Genomic DNA, 23317 nt, shown 5'->3' on the forward strand with positions numbered 1-23317 from the left:
CAGTGTAGATAAATTATCAGTTTTTGATAGTGAAGCTTCTTAATGGTTGAGACACATGTATCAAACCAAAAGTTCAAGTGAAACAGTTTTTGACTAGTACTTATTAATGTCCATGTAATGTAGATCCTGATAGCATTCACTGGGTCATTTTTTTCTTCTTTGAGAGAAAAAGCTACCTTGTCGAAAAAAGGGAGATCAGCATTTCTCAGAAATTTCTCTGCAGTTGTATAGCAGGACTCAAAAGTCGTTAATGAAGTGAAATTTAATAAATCCTAGCAAAAAAAAATAATTAGTTCAGAAATTTTGCCTTAGAAATCCTTATAATTTCTGAACCTATAAACCTTAGTTTATGAACACAAAGGTAACTGTGATTATATGGGAAAAAATTCTGTCCAATTGGGAAGCAACAGGTGATATGAGAAGTAAAACGTCTGTAGTAGATTTTCAATTGTGTCCCTTCATTAGAGAATTACAGCATATGTCCTCATGCATTACCATGTGACTTGAAGTGATTCTGTATTCATTATTTTTATATTAATGCTGGATAACAAACCACCCCAGTGGCTTACAATAAACATTTATTTTTCTTGACAAGTCTGCTGGCTCTACTTCAGGATGTGGCATTCTTGGGCTCATTTGGCTGAAAAAGTCTGTCTCACCCTCCTGAGTATAGAATCCCAAGTTGATAGTTTTGTTTTTGCACTTTCAAGTTCTCATTTCATTTTCTTTTGGCTTGCATGGTTTCTAATGATAAGTCTATGAACTTTCTTACTATTGGTTCTCTGTATATATTGTACCTTTATTCCTGAGCTGCTTTAAAATTTTTCCTCTTTATCACATGTTTTTCACTAGTGTGATTATGATTTGGCCTGGTGTAGCTTCTTTTATATTTATTCTACTTGGGCCTCTTTGACCTTCTTGGACCTGTGGTTTACAGGTTTCATTAATTTTGGAAGATTTTTGTCCATTACTTCTTCATATATTTTTTCTCCACCCCATTCCCTTTCAGGGGACTACAATTTTATATTGTCCCATATGTCACTGAGGCTCTCTCATTTTTTTCAGTCTATTTTCTTTCTGTGTGTTAGATTTGGGATTGTTTCTATTGCTGTCTTCAAATTCATTATTTTTTCCCTGAAATTCCTGATGTATCAATGATCCCATGTAGAGATTTTAGATTTTATATCTTTCATCTCTAGAAATTCTGATTCTTCTTTAAAAAAAAATGTTTATCTCCTGTTATCTTCTCCTTTAAATTCTTGAACATATTTAATATATTTATAATAGGTGTTCAAGGTCTTTATTTGTTAATGTCATCATTTTTGTCCTTTCTGGATATGTTCCTATTGACTGTATGATATATTTTCCTATTCCTTGGCATGTCTGTTATTTGTGACTGGATGCCTGACATGTTGAATTTAATGTTGTTGAGTGCTGGCCTTTGCCATTGTCTTGGAGAAAATTAGATATATTCAACAGTGTCTTCGCTCTGGCTGAGATGAACTCAATGATTTCTTGTCCTGTGTGAGTTCCGAGAATTGTTCCAGGTACTGTTCCCCAATAATCGGTCTTTCCTGGCCTTATGGACTATCACATTACAAAGTCACTGATTTTTATTCAGCCTAAGATTCAAGGGTACTCCTCTGCCGTTTTCTGAAGCGCCTTTGCCACGCATTCCATTTCATAAATGACAACCAACTTGGTCTCCCCAAGTCCTCTAAATTTCAATCCCTGCCTTCTCAACTCAGTTAAGACCTCTGTCTTCTCAGCGAGACTCTAGGTCTGTTTGTGTTCCCCTTTACTGCACCCCACACTGGTAATTGCCCCTAGAAGGAAAGCCAGGGTGACAAATGGTTCATCTTGGTGACAAATGGTTCATCTTTTTCTTTTTTCCTGTCACGTACAACAGTTCAGAACTACTTGTTGTCCAATGTTTGAAAACTGTTGTTTCTTACATTACGTTCAGTTTTTTACTAAGTCCAGACCCATTTCTTCGTGTTCAGAAGAGGACGTCTTAATTATATAAATGTTGTTTTCTACCGTTAAAATTCACCTCCCTTTATGGTACTTCTGTTTTGTTTTTTTTCCTCATGAAACGTTGATGGGATCCTTTACTCTGGTGGTATCCCTTAGTGACTAGAGTCCACGCTCGTGTGTAACTTGAAAAGGAAGCCGCGCCGCCTCCGCACAGCGTCGTCAGATCTCGTTCCTCTTGCGCGCGCTCCTCCCTCCCTTTCTTCCTCCTGCCCGCGACGACAGAAGCGCTCGCGTTCCGCGCGCGCTGGCTCACTGCGCCTGCGCGGCGTGTAGACGCCACACGCTCCCGGAAGTGGGAGGTGTCCGCTCGATTTGTGTGGCAGCCGCCGCGGGAACTCGAGCCGGTAATCTTTCCACGGAGAAAGGCGAAGCTTTGGGGCTTGGCGGAGTGAGAGTGAGCGAGCGTCGGCCTCCAGCAGCTCTCTTCGTACGTGACAGCGGCATGGAGGATGAGTGGAGCAAACAGTCTGGCAGCGAGGCCGTGGCTCCCGCGCGACAGGAATCGCCGCGGTCGGAGTCTGGGGAGGAGCCGCAGCATCCGCATCCCGAGGTAAGGAGTCTGTCTGCGCCCCGCTGTGGGCAGACGCCCGCGCGCCCCTTTCTTCTAGGGTGTTCCGGCGGAACCGCAGCCTGCGCGCTGTGGACCCCAGTCCTGACCGCTTCCCCTGTCTCCATCTCCTGGGGTCGTCATTGAGGCCCCTCTAAACCGAATCACCTTCTGGGTGAGAGTAAACAGTCTAGAGGAGAAGTATGTGCACTTGTGGTTTTATAAGTTCTGAGTGAGGATTCTGATCTAAACATTCTGTGCACATTCTTGCTTTTGTCATTCTGCCTAGCCTTTATCGGTAATTGGTAAGCTATTAAACAAAAAATCGCACTATATGTTCTGTGTATGTCACTTCTTAAAATCTTTAAGCTCATCTCCTCCAGCCTTAACAAAGGTGAATTTGTCTGTTAGTTAGAGCTTTGTCCCTGATTTTTGCCTGTTTACTACTATCTCATAGGAAAATGGCTAATTTTCTTGACAATTTTGACGGTTCATTGGTAGCTCTTAGTTATGGTGGCGAAATTGTAAAAAAGTGTTACAGCTTATTCATTTTAGTTAATGAATATTTTAACTAGAGCTAGGGATTGTAAATAATCTAATACTAAAATCGGTTGTTTTCTGTTAACAACAAACATGTTGAGCACCTCATAGAGTGGGTGCTCGCAAGAGGCTTCCTAGCTACAACTCCTTCCATCTATCTACAGCCAATTCTCCATGTAAAAGCCAGAATGATCTTTTAATAACATAAATCTGACTGGATTGCTACTCTCCTTAAGTCTTCAGTTTGCTGCCTCGCAGGACCTGGGTCCTGCCTCCATGGCTCACTGCATCCCGCACAGTTCTCCCTTTTGCTTCCAGTGCTGCTGGCTTCCTTGTGTTCTTTTATGGTGTTAAGTCTTTTTTCTTTCTTTTGCATGCTTCCTTTGCTCTGCATGCTCTTCCTCTGGGTTTTTGCATAGTTGTCTCATCTCCTTAACATACTACTTTCAAAGAGGGCTGTTTATGGTTTTCCCTCCTTAATCTTTAATTAAAGTTCACATGGAACAAGGTGGTAAATTGTGACTAAGTTAACAAGGTGTACTATGGATTAATAGTAAGTACTCAGTAGTTTTGAAAATTTTGGAACACCTAAAATTGGTAACCTTGGATGTGGAAAATAATTAACTTATAAATGATCATTGAAACTTAACATATTAGTATTTTGGCGGTACCTGTAGAGTGATTTCTCTTTTAACATAGATTTTGATTTAAGGAAAGAGGAAAGGTTTATAATAAGTAACTGTTATATGTGTAAATTTGAAAATTGTGTGTTTTGAAACTGCATACATTTCCTTCTTTGCCTTAGGTACTAGGACATTTTGAAATAGATTTCTAGTCCATTTTCTTTTATATTGGACAACTTTCGTTAACTTTTTGAAATGAAAGTGTTCTCAGAAATTCACTGACTTATGCATGCGTAATGTTGTAAAGATGGATTTAAAAAATTAGTTCATTTGTAAATTTTAGAATATTGTCTATGAAAGGTCTGTTAAATAGTCTGTGGTGTTAGTAAGTAAAGTTACCATTTATTAATAACCATAGGGAATATGGTAGTAGGAGCCTGATGTACATAATCTCATTTAATTCTTATAATCTTTTCTAAATACTGTTTACCATTATGTTACCAAGTGCCACTTGAGAATATTATTATTATGCTTATTTTATAGATAAGGAAACCGAAGATCAGAGGCTAATAAGTATCTACCTAAGGTCATACTGCTAATAAATGGTCAGCTGGACCTCTGTTCTGAGGTGGTTCTGACTCCCAACGTCGGTGCCCTTTTTATTTAGCTTCATGGCCTATAAGGAACCTCATGACTCAGAAGAGAGCAGAGTCAGTTATATTGGAAACACATATCTCTTTCCTTTCCTGCCTTCTCTCTAGTAGCTGCAGTGGGCATTTTTCATTGAATATGTAGCACAAAGAGACCTCTCTTAGGAGTTTAATCTTTCAGATGGTTGTACTAATTAATTATGAACTATATATATATATATTTTTTGGTAGAAAAAGCAACGATGTAGATATGATGGCCAAGAAACAAAAGGATCTAAGTTCATTACCTCCAATTCAAGTGACTTCAGTGACCCAGTTTATAAAGAGATTGCTATTACGAATGGTTGCATTAATAGAATGAGTAAAGAAGAACTCAGAGCTAAACTTTCAGAATTCAAGCTTGAAACCAGGTAAATAAAAATAACTCTTTAAAATTATAATAGCAGTGCATGCTTATCCTAGAAAATCTTGAATACACTGAAAAAGTTTTAAAAAAATCTAATCCTACCATAAAGAAACAACCATCATTAATGATTCGTAAACAACTGTAATTTACACTTTGTACATGAATCTTTGTGTGTACTCCGATTATTTGTCATTAATTTAGATGATAGATCAGGATTGTTGGATCAAAGTGTATGAATATTTTGATAATTTACCAGCAATGTATAAGAGTATCTATCTTATTATACCAAGTGTGTTTTAATTTTTTTTTTAGTTGCTTATTTGGTTGCTGTATACTATTTTATTAATGAGATTGAATATTTTCCTTTATTATTTTCCTTTGTCCATTTGTATTATTTTTATAAGGTGGATTTCTTTGAAACCAAGTAATTTAGAAAAGTCATTCACCTATCAGGAAGTATTCTTTTTTCTGTTTTCATTTCTAAAATTGCAAAATAATAGTATTTATTATGTTTAACAGTATATTAAATGAGAATTCAATATAGTTTAGTCAACTTAGAGTGTGTGTGTATGTGTGTCTTCAGCGAGATATATACACACTTCAGTTTTAAATAATTTTTGCACAACAAATTATATTGACTTAGGGTCTGGGGTAGGAATGACCTTTGGAATCCAGAAAAACGTGAAGATTTTTGCAGATGATAGAAATTCTAGGCATCAGGAAAAAAAAATTGACTACATACAATAGATGAAAACTGTTATTGTTTCTGGGTATCCCCGAAATCTTCTTGTATAAGAAGTATTCCTCTTTTTTGCTTTAAAATAGAGCTTCACTACTTTTTAAAAGAGTACACACATACATTTTTTTTCTTTCTCCTAGATTGTCGACATCTTAATTTGTGAAGGAAATTTGTACCTCATTTCCCTTTGACTTTTTCTATTATAAAGATAGAATCCATAGCCTACAGAAGGTTTTCTGAGCAAAATAGTGGTCATTCACAGGTGTGAAGACCAATTACTTACTCACTTGCATGAGAGCTAGCGATCTAGATGTAAGTTTATACATTAATTCAACAAACACTTACTGAATTCTAAGCACTACACTAAGCATTAAAATTATCAAAGTAAAACAGATAATATTCCCTACTTTGGAAAACTCATGGTTTGTTGGGAAAACACAAACAAATAATCACAATACAGAGTACCCAGTGCTACATTAGAGGTCTGGCCAGGTACACCATGAGAATACAGAAGAAAGTCTGTCTTAGGAATTTAATGGTGACATTTGATGTGCCAAACAGAAAAGGAAGGGAGGGAGGGAATTTCAGGCAAAAAACTGAAGACACCTCATTTCTGCTTGTATGTTTTCTGCTACGTGAGTTTTATTTTTCTTCAGCTATCATACAGCTGACATAGATCATGAAAGCATACCACATATTCAGGCAATGACTTGTAATATGTTTTATCTGCAGTGTGCGATGTACCATGGGGAGTGGGAGCATCTGAAGATGATGCTGAAATGATAGGTCATAGCCAAGTTGTGAAGGAACTCTGCTAAAGTCTGCATTTTACTTTGTAAGCAGAAGGGAGCCACTGAAGGTATTTGCAGAAAAAAAAAAAAAAAAAAAAAAATTGGCATTAGTGCTTAGCTCTCAAGTAAGGTAAAGAGTGAAAGGAGGGTTATGATAGAGGAGGCATTTGTCATAGTCCAAGAAGCTAATGAGAGCCATACCAGAGAGAATTAAGGAGAATCAGCTCTGAATGTTTTTCTGAGTTAGAGTTTGCAAAAATAGCTATGACTTGAATGTGGAGGGGCAAGGAAGATGTTAAAGATGCCATTACAGGCTATCCTTTAGAAAAATGAAGTTTCTCCAAAAAAGAAAGAAAGAAAAGAAATTAAGACAAAATAATTCATTATTCTCACATGACTCTGAGGTCACTCACAGTACCTTAATATGAAAGAAGGTAAGGGGATTCCTTGTCCTATTTTGGTAATTTGGAAAATCTCAAGCAAATAAATATATTAAGATATTTTGTCTTAAAACAACTAACTGGTTAATTATTAGTATTTTCATGGATAGGATTCCTTTTAAGTGGTAGTTTAGAAAGGAAAACAAGCATAAAAAAATTTTTTTAATAGTCCCTAACAGATGTTATGATCAAAGTGCCTTGTCACTGCACATTAATTACAACTTAGATCTTGTTTTTACTTCTGTTATGTATTTGTAAGCCATTATAGGACTCTACCTAGTAAGTCCTGAAGGAAGTCTGAGCACGGGTTGTGGCCTTTAATTTTTTTGAAGAAATTCATACTATTTGAAGAAGGTAACCATCACCAGCCATTGTTTCTATTTAGAACAACCAATTCCCCACTCCCCATTTGTGGAACATGTGTTTTAAAAATATCCATAATACTGAAATATAAATCATATTCTACCCTGGTAAATTAAGAAATCTATAATTAAGAGTATTACAGTGTTTTTCTGAATACAGTTTATTCTAAGATATCTTCTGAATTAGTTTCCCTAATTAAATAGCAAACAGACATTCGACTTTACTAGTCACATAATATTTTAATCTTCATATGGACTTTTTAGTTGTCTGACCTACAAAAGCCAAAAGAGAGGAAAGAGCACAATATGTTCAATTTACCTGAATTTTCAGACACTGAAATTTGTATTTGGCCAGTAGAGTAATTCAGAATTAATTTCGGTTACTGTATCATGTATGTCATCTTAGTATATAAAGCAGTATGGTTAAGTAGGTGGTGTATGCTGACAGGCTTATGGTTTGAAATAGCAGTATATATTGGAGAAAATGCTCACATACTACTAAGATGAAAAGTTGCTTGTGAAGGAAAATATTTATTTATGAGGTATTAAACATATTTTAATTCTTTGCTAAATTAGCTTTGAGTCTTGCTTTCTTAACATTTATTTTAGCTAACATTTGCTAAAAATGCTTTGCCTGTCAACGTTCAACCCGTGTAAGCAGGTAAGAGTTTAGATTCTTGACTGTGAAATTTACCTAAGTTAATTTTGTTCTTATTTTCCTTAGAGGAGTAAAGGATGTTCTAAAGAAGAGGCTGAAAAACTATTATAAGAAGCAGAAGCTGATGTTGAAAGAGAGCAATTGTGCTGATAGTTACTATGACTATATTTGTATTATTGACTTTGAAGCCACTTGTGAAGAGGGTAACCCACCGGAGTTTGTACATGAAATAATTGAATTTCCTGTTGTTTTACTGAATACTAATACTTTGGAAATAGTAAGTGAATTGTCATAGTTTAATTTTATTTTTAGCAGCAACTATTCTGGGGTTGGCTAGTAAGGCAGAGGATCTCATTTGCTGTTTCAGCTAGAATTAGAATTCTAAGGTAGGCTTTTTGTTCTTGCTGTGTGCTTTATATCAGCTTGATTAATAGAAAAGCTATAATAAAATTATTTCAGAGTCTGCTTTTCTCCTTTTCCAGTAGCTAAAATAATAGTGTTTTTTCTCTGTTTGCTTAGAACACATATCTGGCTGGACGTCAGAATATCCTAGGGTATATAAAAAAAATAGCGATGTCTGGCCCTTGTCCCAGAGATTCCGATCTAGTTGTTCTGTACTGGGGCCCCTGACATCTACATTTTTAAAGAGCTTCTCATTTGATTAGTAGTCAAGGTTGAGAACCACTGCTATAGACAGAGGTATGCTCTGATCTCTGAAAATGATCATTTACAGAAATTGCCATCCGACTTAGAACTGGCTATCTTTCTGGTGAAAAGTTATGGGGGAAAACAACTCTCCATAACCTTGGCTTCTAAGCCATATAATATGTCTGCTTTGAATACTAGTTTTCATTCCATTATTAATTCAGAAAGTCAGCAAGAATTCTTTAAAATAGTACTGTTTGCCTTGTAAAATCTGAGGAAGGATATATTATAACATCTCATCTAGCCAAAAGATCCTTCTGTAGAATCTCCAGTTGCTACCAACACACTAGGAATAAGTATAAAAATGCTTTATGCATTAAAATGTGTAAGTTTTCCTCAGTATTGTTCAGAGCTTCTTTTAGTTATAATCCTAATCAGCCTATTTATATAATTTCCTTGTCCAAAGCAAATTAAAGGCCAGTAAATCAAGAGGTAAAGTGATAGCTCCGAAGGCAAATAATTTTGCATAACTCAGTGGATTCCACTTATTGTCTCTTACTCAAGGACATTGCTCTAACAGTTCTCCCTCATTTAGACATTAATGATTTATTGCTTCTATATTGTTCCCATTATATACAAACATTTATTTTTCATACCTTTGCTTGATTCCGTTTTCTTGCCAAGTACCCTATTTCTTTGTTCCTCTATGACAAATTTCTTTGAAAAAGTTATATATACTTGTTTCTGTTTCCTCCCATTCTCTCTTAAACCTGCATCACCATGGGTTTATTATATATTCAGTCCCATCACTCCACTAAAATCAGTCATCTTTGACCTTTACCTAAATCTGGGAAGAAGAGACCACTCTTTCCTTGAAACACTTTCTTCCAATAACACCTCATTCTCTTGATTTTTCTCCAGCCTCACTAGTTTCTCCTTCACAATTTCCTTTGCTTGTTCCTCCTTTTTTTCCCAACTTCTTAATATCAGATACCCCAGGTTCAATCCCAGGTCTCATTCTCCTTTTAGATCTTCTCCCTTAGTGATCTTATCTGTCATCTAGTTCCATAACTTTTAGAAACTATGTGCTGATGACTTTCAAATACATAGCTCCAACCTGGACCTCTGTCCCAAATCCAGACTGCTTACTTAATATCTCTTCTTGGACATCTAAACAGACACCTCAACACATCCCAAATTGAATTTACCTTGAATTACCTGTTCTAAGCCTTCCATAGCTTGAGTGATGGCAACTCTTTCTAATTGCTCAGTTCATCCTTGACACCTCTGTTTCACACATCCAGACCAACAGCAACTCTTGTTTACTCTGCCTTCAAAATATATGCAGAACCCAGCCACTTCACTTCACTGCTATGAGCATTTCTTGTCTGGATTTACTGGATTTACAAGCCAACTGGTTTCTGTGTTTCTGTCCTTGTTCCCTACAGCCAATTCTCAACATAGTGGTCAGAGTGATCCTTATAAAATATAAGTCCAATCATTTCACTCCTGCTCAAAACACTTCAATGGCTCTCCATTTAACTTAGAGTTAAAGTTGTATTCCTTATGATCTGACTTCTTGTTACCTCGGATTGTGCCATATTGACCTGCTTGTTGTTTGTCATAAATGCCAGACATGCTCCGCCTCATCACTTCCCAGGGCTTTCTCCAAAGGTCTCATTGCTTATTCCCTCCCTCCCTCCCTCCCATCCTCTCTCCTATCCTTCCTTCCTCCCTCTCTCCTTCCCTCCCCTCTTCCTCCCATCCTCCCTTTCTTTCTTCCAGTCCTTCCTTAACTCTTACCTTCTAAATAAAGCCTAACTGATTGCCTATTTAAAAATGTAGCTTAAACACCCCGATCTCTTTTGCCTATTCTATTTGCTAATAACCTTCATCACTTTTTAACTTACTATGTAATTTATTGAATTACTAAATATTTGGTCAGTGGATGCATAGTTCTCTATAGCACCATCTGTTAAAAGTATTAAATAGTGAATAAAATTTTATTAATATTAGTATCACCTGCTTGTGATGGTAAGGGAAGTTGCAGCATATTTTCGAAAGGTTTTCATTTAAAATGATAGAACAAAATATTGGTACTTAATAGAGACTCCATTTATAAATTCAATTAAATAGAATTTTATTTTCTTTTACAAAATTTGGTAAGTAAAAAGCATCTAACTTTTTAAGTTCAAATGTTCTTTGCTATTCTTTACTTTTGCTTTTTTACACTTGTTAGTAACTAATTCATCGTTTAATATACTAGTGTATAAAAATTATTCTTAGGAAATGTAAACAATTATTTTGTATTTATTTTTATTTCTTAATTTTTAAATCTTTTACCTCAAATTATATTCTTTGTCTTTTCTCCATTTCTACCTAATATTAACAGTTGCTGCCTGTAAATCTTTAGGCTGTGAAGTTGTCCCTTATTGTTGATAAGCAACTTAGTGTGATCTAGTTTCAGTTGGGCTGGAGGAAAAAGCACTTAGAGATCTGAGCCTGATGATAGCAATACTGGCCTGAGTTCACAGAGTTATTGTGACCATAAAATAAGGCAAACCTGAAAGCTTGAAGAGGTTAAAAATTGCTGAAAATATATATGTGTGTGTATATATGTGTGTGTATGTATATACATAGTATTATTGCCCTTTAAACTATATCATATAGTCAAGTTTCGACTATTCAGAATTCTGTTTAGTGGAATCTTAATGTAATAAAAAGAACTATTTAGGACTAAATGAGAGCAGTAATTGAGCTAATTTATTATAACTGGAGACTGGCATTTCTTCAAAAGAATTATTATTTGGAAAGCATTTAGTATTGAAGTAAAGGTTGCATTAATAGGTTTTATGGTTTCAAAATATAAACAAAATTATCAACATTCTGCTCCTCAGGAAAATGTTTATTTAAACTTTGAAGGCTTGCTTTTAGATACTTGCTTTATCTTAAATTTTTTTAAACTATGAAATATAATTTTTTAATTAAAAAATTAGAGTCCTTTGGGAGTAGGAAATTATATTTAAATTGTTAAAAATCTAGAAAGGTCTATGCCATGAGCATCTGTAAAATTACAACCTCATGTGGCTGAATTTGTCATGTATCATGTGTCATAGATCTCAAGTCAGAGAAAATACCTTAACTTGTCCTTCTCTTATAGGAAGATACATTTCAGCAGTATGTGAGACCAGAGGTGAACACACAACTTTCTGATTTCTGCATCAATCTAACTGGAATTACTCAGGTTATAATTCTATGTTCCTTTTTCAGGAGTTCAAAAGAAGTTTTAAAATTAGGGATTTATTTCATAGTTTTAAAAAATTATTGTGGTAAACAATTTAAATTAATGTGATACTTTCCTTGCTTGGTAAAGATCTTTTGTACTGTGATGTTTAAGGAATAGAAAAGCAAATTTTACATCTGGTAAAATTTTTTCTGTTTTGTCTTCCAAGGAGTCATAATGATAAATCTAAAGGTTCGTTTGTTTGGAACACTAGTAAAGTTAAGCGCTACCATACTGAACTTGGAGCTAAAGTTTTAAAAATGTATCTTTTTACAACCTTACTTTATATATAATATAGCTTAATTTTTTTAGGTCTCTGATTTTTGGGTGTATTCCAATGCGGCAGACCCTTTGTTCCTTTATTTAGTTCCTTTGTTTATTCATTTATTCATTAATTTACTCAGCAAATATTTGAGTGCCTGCTATAGGATTTGCCAAGGTTTTGGGATACAGAGATGGTCAAGTCAGTCTCTTAGCTCATTTAACAAATCTATACTCAGGAGGACACAGAGAATAAACCAGTGGTCGCAATGTGGTTAGGAAGGCTGACAAGTCAGTCATTGTTTCATCAGGATATTACAGACATCTATAAAAAGGGCTTCCCATGACAGAGGGAATGGCAGATTGTCCTGGGAAAACATTCCTCAAGTTGGTGAACTTGGGCCAAGTCACAATAGGTAGATAGGTGGAAAAGAATGACCTGGCATTTCAGGTGTGAATTGCAGAACTTAAGTAGTTCGGGGTGGTTCAAATACGTATACGCTAGGAAGAAAATGTTTGCAAATAAAGCTAAAGTGGTAGGCTGAGGCAAGCCACTCGTGAAGAGTCTTGTGTATCTTTTTATTCTGAAAGCCTTGGGAATATATGGAGGATTTTAAGTATGAAAGTGATGTGATGGGTTAGATTTTTATTTTAGGAAGATGAGTCTAGCAGTGGTATGTAGTATGTGGTAGAGAAATGTGAGCTTTGAGGTAAGGAGGCTTCTTTAGAAGGCTGTGATTTTCAGCAAGAAGAGATTTCCCTTTTCTCTACTCTGTAGGTTCTTGAGCTACTGGGTTGAGGCCTAAACAAAGAGAACCACTGAGGTTGATCTTAAATCTTAATTTTAGGAAGATTGTGTTTTTCACTTGAAAACAGTCCCTAATACTTGGCTATAATCAGTTTTTAATTGTTTTAAAAAATGAAACGTTTGGTGAATCTCAGCCAAGGAAATCATGAAGACATTAAATCATCATAAATAAGACTTTCTCTTATTGTTCCTTACCCTCCAATGTTTGGATCTGGGAGAAATCCAAGAGAGAAATAAAAGTTGCTACTCTGATTTTTATATATTTTATTTTTACATCCTCAGGACCAGGTAGACAGAGCTGATACCTTCCCTCAGGTACTGAAAAAGGTAATTGACTGGATGAAATTGAAGGAATTAGGAACAAAGTATAAATATTGCATATTAACAGATGGGTAAGTACTTAGGAAAGTTGTTACCTTTTTCATTTACTTTTTAAGATTAAGTTTGTCCATCTTCATTTAACTTTTAGAATAACTGCAAAAAAAAATTTACTAAAATAAAATAAAATAAAAGAGGCAGCATTTTTCCTTTCTTATTCTTGTTCCTAGTTAAATTTGAATCCTAGGGAGGGAAAGCAGTGATAACTGTCTAATCCAGGACTGGAAAACTAGAGAAAGATAAATATTGATATATAAAACTAAAATGCCTCTACTAAAACTCTGTTTTTATCAGGACACTTCCTTGTTCAGAAAAGGTCAAACTCTTCAGTCTGGCTTTCAAGGTTCTCTCATCTAATCTCGCCCTACCCGTATAGCCTGATTCACCTGCCATTATTCTTTTTACTTTGGTCAGGCTGGCCCATGAATCACATGATTTATCCTTTCTCTTTGTGCTTATTCTTGCGTTTCTCTCCACTGGAAGGCTTCTTTATGATTATTCAAAGCCCACCTCATGTTGTACTCCAGACGCTACAGTTCACACTGATCTTTCTTTTCCTTGAAGTCTTATAGCCTGTGTGATATATACCATTCGTGTTGGCATCTGGCTAAATATTCTGATGTCTAAACTTTATCTGTGTAAGACTTATGTTTACTAAGAGTTTAAAAATTTTTCAGAGCAAGAATTTTTGCTGCTTGGTAGTCTTCTATAATGCTTACTGTAGTGCTGAGTCCAAAAGGTATGCTGGAAAAGCATTTGTGAAATGAAAAAAGTAAGTAGGAAAATGAGAAAGATGAAAACAAAGACTGTAGGCGTTGTACAAGGCAGCTCCTCTCTTATAACACTATTAAGGTTGAAGAAGAAAGTTCAAATCAACTTCTGTTTCAAACTATGAACAGATTGTATACTAAAGCTGTGATATCACGTACATAAAGGGTTTAGAGACCCTCACGTACAACAGGAAAAGAGCATTGAATTTAATCACATCATAATTGTGTTTAAAAATAGAAGTTTGGGAAGATGTTGATGGACCTGTTTAAAAATTTCTTCTTGATTTCAAACAAATGAGCAGTATGTGCAATTCTGCAAAAACTCCACGTTCTGGAATAGACCATTCAAAATTTGTGTAATTTCATAACCAGAGCACTAACAAAAACAATAATTGATACCTTCAGAAATAATTTGAACAGCCCATGCAAGCAACTGAGGGTAAATGGCTGTTGCCTCAGAGGATGTTACAAATGCACCGAAGCAGTAAGATCCTGGAGACAGGCACTCGTTTTTAATTTTCTTAAAATACACTTGAAAGTACTCCTCTTGCCAGTACAGCAGCTGAGTTGAGAGTTTTTTCTTCTGTGGTGAAGGTTATAAGTTCAACTGTCATTATTCTGGCTCCTTTTTTGCCTAGGAAACCCCATGTACAAACCAACACAATTTCTCAACTACATAGGTCGATTAGTATTGTAGAAACAAATAGTATTCTTACTACTTGATACCAACTCCTTTTGTCTCTTTCAAGTATTTTTTTAATTTGTTTTTGTTTTATTTCAAAATACACCCTCAAATTTTAGAATTATGAAAAAAATACAGATAATCAGAATCATAAAAACGATCAATATGAGCCTAATAAGAATTAGTTTGTGAAAAATATTTTATATACCTGACTTTTTGTTTGTTTGTTTTTTAAAGTTTATTTTTGAATTAGTATTTTGGAGGAAAAGAGGTTAATTGTGTAAGCTTGATATAATGTAAATATGAAAAAGGTGACATGTAAATAAAAAAATCAGAATGGCTTAAAATACTCATTTGTGAGAATATTATAGCATTTATTTTATCCAGTTTTCTTCCTGTTTTTGTTTTGTAAGTTCATGGGATATGAGTAAGTTCCTGAACATTCAGTGCCAGCTGAGCAGGCTCAAATATCCTCCTTTTGCTAAAAAATGGATCAATATTCGAAAATCGTATGGAAACTTTTACAAGGTAAAATTTCTATATTTTAACGATTATACTTTTATGTTCTTAATGATAAATTATTATATTTTGCATATGTAGGTTGTGATTTATAAGATGCTTTTCACAGAAAAAGGTCATATAATTAGTTGTTACTTTTCAGATTCGAAATTATTATGTTCATTTGAGTTTAGATTGATAAGCTGTTTTTCTTATTCATCCTGTTTCTTATGTAGATAAACATGATTTTCAATAACAGGATTGAAACTGTAGGGGAATAGTTTGTGGAACTATTGGTCCCTTACTGCATTTTAATTTTATCAAAGTTAATACATTTGTGTAGTGTAAATTTTGAAAATAACATTGCAGAGTTTATAACAAATGGCCGTCTCACCATGACCCTCACCAGTACTGGTTCCTGTTCTCCTGAGGTACTGCCAACTTTATAAAGCTATTTCCTCTAATGTTAACCTTAATAGTTCTAAATTATGTTTATGCTTGGATTTTAGTTTGAGATATCTGTTAAATTCCTGCAACAGAAGTTGAAGGTTTAGCTCAATTACAAAGCCACCATTCCTGCGTGTCCTTCCTCTCCCTGTGTTTTTCTAATATAGTTACGTTACTTTTATAATCAAATTATATCCATTTTTACATTCCTATGACAATGGACAGTATTCACAACTTTTCCCCAGATTTAATGATTGACTTCTTTAGTTGTTTTCTTTATTCTTTTCCTTTCCATTCAAACTGTAAAATCACTTCTCTGTATATGTACTCAAAACATTTAGGTAGTCTGACAGTTTTTCTTGTTTCCTTTGCAGACTACCTTCCTGGAGCCTTTATTTTTGTTTTAACCTGAACTAGTTTTTCAGGTTTCTTCTACAATTATCCAGGAGATTTCCTTTGCTTCTTTCTCATGTCTTAGATCTTGTGTCATTTTCTTTTTCCCATTATAACTCCATTTTGGTGAAACATATTCTAAAGTAGGTTTATGAGAAAAACTGTTTTTCTTAAAAATGTGTGTGCGTATGTGTATGGTTTTAATAGTTCTTAAAACTGAGAACTACACATATAAAAAAGTAGAGTTCGACATAGTGTTTTAAAGTGAAATCTCTTATAACTTCCACTCACTCAACCGTCTCCCTTCTCAGAGCTCCCATAATCCATACTTTACATGAGAATCATTTTCTTGTTTCTTCTCATAGCTTTAATATTTATGTTCATCTTTACACCAGGTTTTGCTTGGTTTTGAACATGATATAATTAGCGTTGTACTGTTGAATGTGTGCTAGTATCGTACCGAGGTTCTAGTTTCCATTTCCCTAATTACTCATGAGGTTGAGCTCCTTTTCCTAATTATTAGCCATTTGGATTTTTTTTTGTGAAGTCCCTGTTTAAATCTTCTACCCGTTTTTTAAAAATCAGGTAGTCTTTCCTGTTGTAGTTGGTTTGTATCTTTATTTTAAATACTAGTCCTTTGATAATATTTGGTAAATATTTTTTCCTTCTTTATGGATTTACCTTTCTGCTAATTTTGTGGTTTCTTAAACATGTTATGAGAAACACTTTAAAAAAAAAACATGAAAAAAGTTACAAACATGTACAGAGGTACAATGAACCTTTGTTGCTCCCTTTCCACAGCTAAACTCATGGCCAGCCTTGTTTCAGCTGTGTTCTTCTAAAGCACATTTCAAACGTTTCATTTGATCTGTAAACATTTCATTATATAACTGCAAAAGATATGGACTCTAAGAAAACATAACCACCATACCATTATCACAGTAAAAAAATTAATAATAGTTGCTTAACATCATCAAATCATCATAAATGTCATAAATATTTTGTTTTACTTTTTGTGTGTTAAATCAGGATCAGAATAAGAACCACACATTTGCAATTGGTTGACATGTCTCAAGTTTTTAATCTATAAGTTCCTTTTCCATCTTTTTTCCTCTCGCATTTTATTATTTTTTTAAAAAAAAACTTGGCCATTTGGTCTGTAGTTTTCCATAGTCTTATTATAGCCTGTATTATAGTTTCAAATGTGCCTCTGTTCTCTGTATTTCATGGAAATTTGTAGGGGCTTGATCATCTTTAAGGTTCTGTGATTTTTGCTACAACTCTCAGGTGGTAATGAATTCTTACATTAGGGTGTTGTTTTCAAAACTTTAACTTAAAGGAATAATTTATTCTAAGGATAATAACGAATAAAACCATAAAATAATTTTCAGATCTGCATAAAAATATCTACAGCTCACAGTACATTAGAGTGATCAAAGCTGGAGATGCAATAACTCAATAAAATTGCCAGTTCTCTTTTGAGTAGAGAATATTTTTCTATAAATCTCTTTATATTGACCATTTTCTTAGGCTGTTTTCTGTGTTGTTTTCCCCTCTTTATAATAGATATCAACTATAATGCCAATTAGTATAGGATGAGGAAACTTAGGTTTTTTCCTTTTAAAACATTTTTTTCCCCTTTTTTGGGTTGTTTTTTGTTTTTTTGTCTTATCCAAGTAGGCTTAAAAGTCTTATTACAAATTTCTGCTACATATGATGCTAATAAGGTAAGGTCTTTGGTATGCGGTATGTATAAAGTATTTTCTCCTTTTTAAAACTGAAAATGACTTTTTAACTTACCTTTCTTGAGAGTGGGTGGTGGTGATGGTGGTGGAAGGTGATGGAAGGGAGTGATTACTTAAAATGGAAATTAATCATTTTTTCCTTTTTATAAATTTTAAAAACTTATAAGGCAAACATAATACATTTTTGTTAAATAACTAGCTTAAACTTAAAATGGATTTTGATTTTTCATAAGTAGGCTGAAACACTGTGAATAAAAATACAGCCTAAAACACAATTTTAAACAAGATTTTAGGAAATAAAAGTTTTTCTTTCTGTGTGACCAGACTTAATGTAGGATTAGCATGTACAAAATTATACAAATGTCTAATTTCTTGTATAGTTATGTATATATATGCATTAAAATGCTTTTGATGTAAAATAATGAAATGTACCTCTTTAAGTGAAACCTGTGTTTGTTTTTGTACTTTTTGTTTTTTCCTATAAAAACACTCAATTTGGGAAGGAATTTGAGATAAGTTCACGTGGATTTCATTTTCCACTGAACTTAGACAGCTTCTTCCCTTGCTCTTCATATTGTTAAACAAGGAAAGGCTTGGTTACACACATAAAAAGTTGAAAACAGCAGTGAATGTTCATTACTTTCCTGTGAATAGCACACCTTCTTCTTTTGCGAAATCCACCTTTCTAGAGGCAGATCAGTAAATCTCCAGTTTGTGATTGGACTGTACAAAGCTCTTTTCTCAAAGTCAGATTCTTACACTGAGCAAAAGGTTCAGAGAAAGGGTCCTACCTAGTCATATTCTGGTTTGTTGAAAGGGAGGAAAAATAGTCCAATTTTCCAGTTTTTCCAGATGGCTTTCAGTAATTTCTAAGCCTTGCTAATAGCATTCCTCATTATCAAGCCCAAGAAAGTAAACGAACGTTAAAGATTTCCTTTTGCAATATGATTTTTCCAAAGACTCATTTATATTATATATATATATAATATATATATAACAAAATTTATCCTTTTAACTTTATCCTTTTAAATTTATCCTTTTAAGGGTGCAGTTCGATGTCATCAAGTACATTGACGTTATCATGCAGCTGTCACCCCCATTCGTATCCAGAATCTCCAGAACTTCTTCATCTTCCAAAACTACCCATTAAACAATAACTCCCTATTCCTTCTTACTCCAGCCCCCGGCCACCACCATTCTACTTTCTGTTTTGATACCTTGTACTACTCTAGGTACCTCCTGTAAGTGGAGTTATACAGTATTTGTCCTTTTGCGAGTGGCTTATTTTACTTCACATGATATCTGCAAGGTTCATACAGGTAGCATATGCCAGAAATTCCTTCCTTCGTAAGGCTAAGTAATATTCCATTTTATGTATATACTGCATTTGGTTTATCCATTCATCTGTTGATGGACATTTGGGTTGCTTCCTTTTGGCTATTGTGAATAATGCTTCAGTGAACATGGGTTTTCTATTTCGAATAGAAGTGGTGAATACGGGCATTCTTGTCCTGTTCCTGATCTTAGAGAAAAAGGTTTCAGTCTTTTCATTGTAGAATATGATGTTCACTGTGGGTTTTTCCTACATAGCCCTTATTATTTTGAGTTGGTTCCTCTATTCCTAATTCGTTGGGTATTTTTTCAAGGGTGTTTAGTTTTGTCCAGTGCTTTCTCCACATCAATTGAGAGGATCATGTGTTTTTTCCCTTCATTATAGTAATGTCGTATGTTACTTTGATTGTTTTTTATATATTTAACTACTTTTGCTTTCCAGGAATAAAACCCACTTTGTCATGGTGTATAAATCATTTAATATGCTGCTAAATTCGGCTTACTAGTATTGTTGAGGATTTTTTTCATCAGTATTTATAAAAGATATTGGTCTGCAGTGTTCTCGTAGTGTCTTTGTCTGGCTTTGGTATCAGGGTAATGATGACCTCATTGAATGAGCTAGGAAGTGTGCCCTCCTCTTCAATTTTTGCGAAAGTTAGAGAAGGACTGGTGTCAGTTCTTTAACTGTTTAACAGAATTCACTAGTGAAGACAACTGGTCCTGAGCTTTTCTTTGTTGAGATGTTTTGATTACTGACTCAGCGTCCTTACTTTCAGTAGGTTTGCTTAGATTTTATGTTTTCTTCATGATTCAGTCTCGGTTGTGTGCTTCTAGAGATAGTCTGTTTCACCCAGGTTATTCAGTGTGTTGGGAAAGTTATATTTAGGGCAAATTTTTTAGGTTCTATTTAGTGGAAGGTCCGAAATACATTAAGGTATTGCAGGTTAGGATAATTATTGATGTTTATCATGACACTTTTATAACATTTGTTTTGTAATTTCTCCCAGTAATCCAATGAGTTAACAATACAACTGTTATTGTACAGATGAAGCTTTAAGATGTGTAGGTGACATAGCTATACAAACTGTAGAATGTAAAACTTAATAAATCTTCCTTATAAGGACAGAATAGTAGTTCTCAAAAGTGGAGGAGCCCATTGAAATCTGGGGAGCGCGTGAGGTTTTTATGTTTATCAAAATGGAGCAGGTATTTAAATCAGTTGAAAAATACCACATGACATATCTTTCATTCTTGATTTTCATTGTCCTTAATCATCTAGAAAGGTTAATTTTTTTTTTTTTGGAGTATCTAAGGAGTCAGTCAAATAAAATAATACATTACAGAAAAATGCCATGCAAAAAAGAGTTAGTTTGGATTAAAATGGTAGCACTTCAGTTTAAATGCCCAGAACAGCACATTTCATAAATGATTTGTTAAATTACAGAAATGCAAACTTTTTAGATGTTTCGAGGATTCCATCTGTTGATTGTATATTTTTATCTAAAATACAAGATCTAAAGTTCTGAAGGTTTGAGCTATTTATTTGTTTCAGTTGACCAAGGAGTATTTGCCCTTTGCCTAACTTTATTTAACTGTTACTGTTAATTTTCGGTTTCTTGTTTTTCTACTTCACAGTGATTTATAGAATGTAAAGAATTATTTACTGTTGTTTATCTTACAGGTTCCTAGAAGCCAAACCAAACTGACAATAATGCTTGAAAAATTAGGAATGGATTATGATGGGCGACCTCACAGTGGACTTGATGACTCTAAGAACATTGCCCGAATAGCAGTTCGAATGCTTCAGGATGGATGTGAACTCCGGATTAATGAAAAAATGCACGCGGGACAGCTAATGAGTGTGTCCTCTTCTTTACCAATAGAGGGCGCTCCACCTCCACAAATGCCGCATTCTAGAAAATAACAGCATTTTTGCCCTTTTGCCCATGGATCATTCACTCTAACTGGAGTTGCTACAAAGAGGGAGCAGATGAATACTTATTGAATTAGTCTTGCAGTGCAAAATTTAAGCACCTTAAACATTTAAAATCTTATTACAGGTATAGGTACATATGTATGCAAACAGATTCTGTGGGAAGGGCATATTGAATTATTTGTCACCAGCACTTTTGATATGAACAGTATTTGTTACACAGTAACAGTTCCTGCCTAGAACTGAATTTTATAATTTAAGATGTCCAAGATGTATTCCTTTTGGTTTTAAATGCAAAGATTTATTGGCTCTCCCTTTGAATGTCATCTCTTATTGATATTACAATATATCTATTTCTACATTAATATCATTAGATCAGATCATTTCTTAAAATGCCAGAAAGATTGGAAGGTGGAGCTTATCTAGCCTTTGGGTTTTAAGAATACTATAATCCTTTTGATTTTTGAAGTTTATATGTGAAATTCAGCTGTATGTGGTAAATTTCATAAAGTACTTGGTACACATGTCTGCCTGTGTGTTTTTTCAATTCGTAATTAGAAGACATGATGGAGTATATGATCTGGTTTAAAAAATTTAGTTGCTAATGAGATTAAATCAGAAAAAATTGCCATTTAAAAGAACACAAGGGTTATAGCTCAAACTTTATAATACGTAAATTAGTGGGGTTTTTGGACTTGGCTTTTGGTTCCCTTCCTCCTTGTGACATATCCGCCCTTATTCTTTGAGAGACCATGCTTTGAAGTAGACTTAAAAATAAGGATCACCACTTAATACTGCATTTGTATTCAACATTATAAGTAAGGTTAATAAAGTCAAATAATACTTTCTACCATATCTTATGTTTTTATTATTAAAAACTGATTTTCTATAGTGAGTGGCCTCTATGTGGGTCGAGGAAGTAAAACTATCTAGAAGCTAAAATTACATATTAGAGTTGCGTTTCCCCTTATGGCTTTCATGGGACAATTTCATTGACATTCTTATATTTTAATAATTGTGATGCTACTTTCTTTTAATTTATATATTATAATAAAATGAATTTATAAAGATTTTCCAACGCTGATACATTGGAGAAAAGTAGGTATTTTTCTTGGTATGAGAATACACAATACTGTAGGTTTCTTATTTGAAAAATGAATTTATGCTCTTGGGCGGTAATTGTGGAATCAGCATAATAAGTGGATAACAGAAGGCACCAGGCTGCGATGCCCTTAGACAAACGTACTGATTATATATAGTAAAAGAAGGAAATAGATATTTTAGGTTTATACAGTAAATTCTTGAGATGAAGTGGGTTTATGCTGAGATTTTTGTGAATCCCAAATAGCACCATAAAATATAAAGTATTACTGAAAGTTTTAAAAGCATTTCCTTCAGATCCTTAGTCACTGTGCCAGGGCAGAGGAGTAGGAAATAGCAAATCACTATTGAAATGTGAATGCCAGGAGGTCCACTAGGCATACGCCTTAGATGATTTTTTTCCATGTAGCCATGTTACCGTAAAATTCAAATCTATGCTGTAGCAAAATTGTAATGATTTCTCACCAGCTTCCAGAGTTTCTCATCAATAACTAAAATTTCAAGTGGGAAATGTGAGAATGGCGAATTGCCCTTCTCTTTTATTTATTTATTTGTTTGTTTTTAAGTGAAGGTGCTAATTTCTTTGCCTGTTTTTCTTTTTGCCAAGTACCCAAGCAACAATAAGCCCATTTTGTATTTCTTGTTAAGACCTTCAGCATTTTAAGCTCTCGATATCCTTTGACACAACCAAATACTTTTATCTGATGATACATTACTGCCCTAACTCATTTTTTTTAGACTTTAGAATTAACAAATATAATTGTATATATTTAAAGCGTAAACATGATGATTTGATGTCCATTGTAAAATGATTACCAAAGTCTAGATAATTAACACACATCACCTCATAGTTAACTCTTTTTTGATGCCGAGAATGCTTAAGGTCTACTCAGTAACTGTAAAGTATGTAATACTGTATAAACAACCATAGTCACCGATGTTTCACATTAGATCCTCAGAACTGATTCTTTTTATAACTGAAAATTTGTACCCTTTTACCTACATCACCCCATTTACTCCACTCCCAGCCCTTGGCACCAACATTCTGTTCTCTGTTTCTATGAAATTGGCTTTTTTTTCTTTTTTTTTTTTTAGATTCCACATAGAAATGACTATACAGTGTCTGTCTCTCTCTGTCTGGCTTATTTCATTTAGCCCTCCAGTTTCATTCACATTGCAAATGGTAGGATTTTCTCCCCCTCCTCCCTCTTTTTTTATGGCTAATATTCCATTGTATATGTAGATATA

At 34.3% G+C, this 23317-nt stretch overlaps 1 protein-coding gene across 2 annotated transcripts; it reads left to right on the plus strand.

Moving 5' to 3' along the window:
- The first annotated feature begins 2321 nt into the window (after window positions 1-2321).
- On the plus strand, window positions 2322-21823 carry ERI1 (exoribonuclease 1). Of its 2 annotated transcripts, none has more exons than XM_016133190.2 (7): window positions 2322-2587; window positions 4629-4807; window positions 7860-8070; window positions 11599-11682; window positions 13073-13182; window positions 15034-15148; window positions 20717-21823. In XM_016133190.2, exons 1-7 carry the CDS (start codon window positions 2480-2482, stop codon window positions 20957-20959), a joined length of 1050 nt encoding a protein of 349 aa, XP_015988676.1. In that variant the 5' UTR covers window positions 2322-2479; the 3' UTR covers window positions 20960-21823. The 2 variants fall into 2 exon arrangements, with proteins under 2 accessions (XP_015988676.1, XP_036084599.1); XM_036228706.1 differs by lacking the exon at window positions 2322-2587 and adding an exon at window positions 2633-2785.
- Window positions 21824-23317: the final 1494 nt, after the last annotated feature.

The sequence above is a fragment of the Rousettus aegyptiacus genome, unplaced genomic scaffold, assembly GCF_014176215.1.
Source record: "Rousettus aegyptiacus isolate mRouAeg1 unplaced genomic scaffold, mRouAeg1.p scaffold_m13_p_11, whole genome shotgun sequence".
Classification (NCBI taxonomy): Eukaryota; Metazoa; Chordata; class Mammalia; order Chiroptera; family Pteropodidae; genus Rousettus; species Rousettus aegyptiacus.

What these genes read in the sequence shown, in the direction of transcription:
- ERI1 (XM_016133190.2), top strand. Translation starts at nt 2,480, where the DNA reads ATGGAGGATGAGTGGAGCAAACAGTCTGGCAGCGAGGCCGTGGCTCCC. An exon ending in ATACTAATACTTTGGAAATA is followed by an intron (nt 8,071 to 11,598) that starts GTAAGTGAATTG and finishes CTTCTCTTATAG; the next exon opens with GAAGATACATTTCAGCAGTA. An exon ending in TATTGCATATTAACAGATGG is followed by an intron (nt 13,183 to 15,033) that starts GTAAGTACTTAG and finishes TTGTTTTGTAAG; the next exon opens with TTCATGGGATATGAGTAAGT.